Genomic DNA, 4,370 nt, shown 5'->3' with positions numbered 1-4,370 from the left:
TTGCGGTATTACTGTAGGCTGTCTTTTGCTCTTATTTTATACATATCCCAAAGCCTACCAATATGACATACCTATTTCGAAGTGCTGGAAATGAATCATGTGTGTAGTATACCACCAACGTTCCATCAATATGCCCACCAACTCGGGGGAATTTTTATGTGCTCGTATATAGTACAAAGTAATCCAAGGAAATCGATCGACCATAAGTTTAGCACCATGAAGAAGTTTTGCATAAACTTTGCTCACTTAGTACCAACCACCTCTTGGTTTTTGATGAGAACTATCCCGCCCTATTTTTGTAGATAAATGACCTTGACTTGGTGCTAATTCTCGAGCGGAAAGTAGAGTGGAATTGTTCTCTTCATCTAAATCTTTTTGTCTCCTCGGTAGAGCTTGACTATGTTTACTTCATACGTGGTTTTCTATTTCTTTCCAGACTAATTTCTTGAAATTGAGACATTGTAGATAGATGAGTGTTGAATTGGGTTGAAAATATGTAGAGAAGATTGAGTTTGAGTTTAAACTCTGTAGAGAAGATTGAATTTATAGGGAGAGAAAATACGGCTATTATTTTTGGCTGTTGCAAAACGACCGTTGCCGCATCAACTTGGTAAGGTCGAATTATATTGAGACGAAACTCGTCTCAACTTAAGGCGACACTCGGCTCAATCTGATACGACCGCACCAATATGCAACAGCCGTATCTATTTGTCTCTGTAACCAGTTTTCCCACTGCCCGTAAGTGAGTATGTTCATACACCTGGGATGGCAAACTGATCCTGATGTGAAGGCATCGAGTGATGATCCCTCATTCGCTTTCAGCACTTATCAACCATTTGATGAGTATTTCGGTCGGAACCATCAACTCTTTGTTCATCGGATGCATGAACCAATTTCTTTTTCAAAGACAGATATCATGTATTCACAATTGATATATACACATTCTTTCACTTCCTCACCACAAGCCTAAAACCCTACTAAAAATATAAAGCAAAGAAAGAAAAAGGAGATCAAGAAAAAAAAAAGTCATTACAACTCACTTTATAATAAACACACACATCATACGAACAAACACACACATCTGTAATACCCAACTTTATAGAGTTGAGAGATGATCACAAAAAAAAAAAAAAAAAAAACATTCACCCAACCATTCCATCCATGACTCTCTATCAAATCTTGCCCTACACCAATAACTTCCACAAGAAACCCCCCGGCCCTAGTTTAATACCCCGATCCTCCTCAACATTAATGACAATTGTCACTTGACAACTCAGCCACATCACCCTATAACAACACGGCACGTATGAATTCAATTTCTTCGCATTTAAGCTGACGTGGAAGACCCCCTGTTACAAACTACAATGTGTCACCCATAAAAGACCCCCCCTCCCCCTCTCTCTGCCTAGCAATTATAATGAAATTTACTAAGAGAAAAAAGATAGTAGTAGAGGAGGAAGGAGGAGGGGACTAAATGATGAATCCAAAAGACAAGTACAGAGAGTGGTGCAATTATTAAATTCTTAGAATTCTTCCTAAGCAACAGAGAATTTCCTTTTTTTTCCTTCTCATCTTATTCTCTTTTTCCACCCCCCACAAAAGAGAAAGTATAGAATTTATCACCATTTCCTTCTTAAACCCAAATTCTATGTGTGTGTTTTTTGATTCCCAATTTCACACACATATTGAGAACAAAAAAAGAAAAAAAGAGTACTGAAATTCATTCATTCTTAGATACATCTTTCTTTCACTCTCCTCCTCTCCACTTCACCACCTAGTAGAATATATCTCTGTTAGCTCTAGTTTCTTCTGCTGTTGCTGTAGTGGAGCATATATACATGATATGGTGATAATGATAGAATAATATTAAGATCATAATATTTTTGATTCATCTTCGAGCAGTGTTTTTGATCAGGTAGGTAGCCATGAACAGTATAAGATGCTGCATATCTTGCATTCTACCATGTGGAGCTCTAGATGTTATAAGAATCGTGCATTCGAATGGAAAAGTGGAAGAGTTTACGCGAACGATCCGAGCTGAAGATATAATGAAAGCAAATCCTAAACATGTTCTCAAAAAACCCACATCATTATTATCAAATGATGGAGATTGTGCTGTTCAGAAGATCGTTATAGTTCCACCTGATGCTGAATTACAGAGAGGGAAGATTTATTTCTTGATTCCTGCAGCAACAAATTCAGTAGATCCCAATAAAAGAAGAAGCCGCGATCGATCATCGCCAGCCAATTCTGGTGTAAGAAGAGCTAATAAGATCAAAAAGGCGGTTACAGAAGAGAATAATATCAATAGTCATTCAATGAGCACTGCTAATGAAATTCTTATCTCTGATAGGTATTTGAAGGAAATACTATCAGAAAGTAAAGTTTCGTCTTCGAATCACAGAGATCGAAGAAGGGGAAGGATAGGTGTCTGGAGACCTCATCTTGAAAGTATTTCAGAAATCCCGATCAGTGAACCATTACTACTATAAAATTTGTTAAGGTCGCCGCCGGTATGTTTTTATTACTACTGCTATCTATTACAGAGAGATTGATGCATGCACGATGATCACGGCCGATCATTGTGAATGTTTATTCAGCCGAGAGTACAGAGATTTTCTTTAAACTACTTTTTTTTCCTTAGAAATTAAAAAATATGAGAGTTATGATTTCTTCTTTTTTGTATATAAATCATAAATACCAATGCAGTTTTATTTTGGGTTTTCTTTGTTTGCATTTCTTGATCGGATGATCGTTCTGTGTCATTCATATGCCGATGAGTTTTGAATTCAGATGATCGTTCTGTATCATTCAGATGTTGATGAGTTTTGAATTGTATCATTCAGATGTTGATGAGTTTTGAATTCAGATCATTCGTGTTACCACTTAACAACTTTACTACTTTAGTATTTACTCTAATAACATTTGAACTTGTGTTCTAATCCAATTACGGTGTCCTTGACTAGTTAGAGATTGAAAACTGAGTTCATTATGTTCTTCGTTGGATCGAATTATTGATAAAGGAAAAAAGAAAACAGATCAAAGAAACATCAATGAGAATGTACAGCTCTTAAGAATTTTTGTTTTCTTTTTTGAGAGTGAAAGCTAAAACTAGAGAAAGTGGTCATCAGTGGAGCAACTACTATTAAATTTTGATAAGGGACCCCACTTTCTACTATTTCGTGTTTTGTTTTGGGCCATTTAATGAGTAAGCGAGTGTTTCAACTCGGTTTGATGTGATCCGATTCGACTCATCTTGACTCGCTCATTTTATATTTTTATTTTATAGAGAAAAAACTTTAATTGTGGGTCTATGGTCTGCCCACTGGGTGATCACAGATCTTATCTTTTGCTGAATTATTGCATAAAATTATGGAGGGATTTTAATTTTTGAAAAGCGAAACTAAATTATAATGTTTGTTTCAACCAGAAGAAAGTAAGAAATGAGTGGACTCAAGTGAGTCAAAAAATTCCCTTTCTTAAATTCTACCTGAGTCTGCAGAGATCTGTTTTCTACAGTACTTTCTTTGTCTAGTCAGTGAGATATTGTTTGGTGCATGGTCAATTCTGAATTTTTAAATGATAGCGACTTAGATATATATTAAACAAAAAAATTAAAAAAACAAAAGAAATCGTTGGAAGTGAAAATTCAGTTTAAGTGAAGCGATTTACCATGTTTTGTACAGAAGAAGAAGAAGAAAAAAAAGGATTTACCATGTTTTGTACGCAACGATCTGAAGTTCAAGTTTGGTTTTCTATATTTCTATAAATTCCTGTGATAAATCTGGTCGTTAGTATGAAAATCATAGTTTGGTCATTTTTAGGGGTCCCAAATCTGTTTGGTACATAATTATTTGAAAATATTAATGGACCAAAATACCCTTCTGTGTAAATTTCCATAAATATTTCATTCTCGTAGTTATTTGAGTTTATCCTTTCTGATGAACTTTGAACTTCCTATTTTTCTTGTAGGAGTTCATTCTATTTGATGAACTATCAGGTGTCTTGGTAATGCTTTTTGTAGATTCGAGTTCATTCTTAACAATGAACAAACACCAAAAAAATCATCATTATGAACAAAAAACTGAGTTCATTCTTTCGAGTGAACACCTAATCAAAAGTTCATTATTGTGAACAAAAAACGAGGTTCATTCGTCAAAATGAATACCTAATCAAAAACAAACTATTCAAACCTAGAATGGACTTCATTCTTCCGAATGAACACAACAAAAACAGAGTTCATTCGAAACAAGGATCATTCTTCGAATGAAAAACTAATAAAAAAACAAACTAATTCAAGATCTAAAACAAAGTTCATTTTTTAAAATAAACACACAACAAAAATCTATAAAAATTGAAAGATCATTTGA

The 4,370-nt window shown here is 34.7% G+C and overlaps 1 protein-coding gene across 1 annotated transcript; it reads left to right on the top strand.

Annotated features, from left to right (window-relative positions):
- Window positions 1-1,424: 1,424 nt before the first annotated feature.
- On the top strand, window positions 1,425-2,868 carry LOC113344312. The gene has a single exon (XM_026588315.1). The coding sequence runs from the start codon at window positions 1,926-1,928 to the stop codon at window positions 2,490-2,492; it is 567 nt and encodes a 188-aa protein (XP_026444100.1). The 5' UTR covers window positions 1,425-1,925; the 3' UTR covers window positions 2,493-2,868.
- The last annotated feature ends 1,502 nt before the right edge of the window (window positions 2,869-4,370 follow it).

This window comes from Papaver somniferum, unplaced genomic scaffold, assembly GCF_003573695.1.
Source record: "Papaver somniferum cultivar HN1 unplaced genomic scaffold, ASM357369v1 unplaced-scaffold_76, whole genome shotgun sequence".
Lineage (NCBI taxonomy): Eukaryota > Viridiplantae > Streptophyta > Magnoliopsida > Ranunculales > Papaveraceae > Papaver > Papaver somniferum.
Note: the sequence above shows the minus strand (reverse complement) of the source record. Positions and strands in the feature narration are given on the sequence as shown.

Bases quoted from the DNA above. Each gene is read 5' to 3' on its own strand.
- LOC113344312 (XM_026588315.1), top strand. From the start codon at position 1,926: ATGAACAGTATAAGATGCTGCATATCTTGCATTCTACCATGTGGAGCT.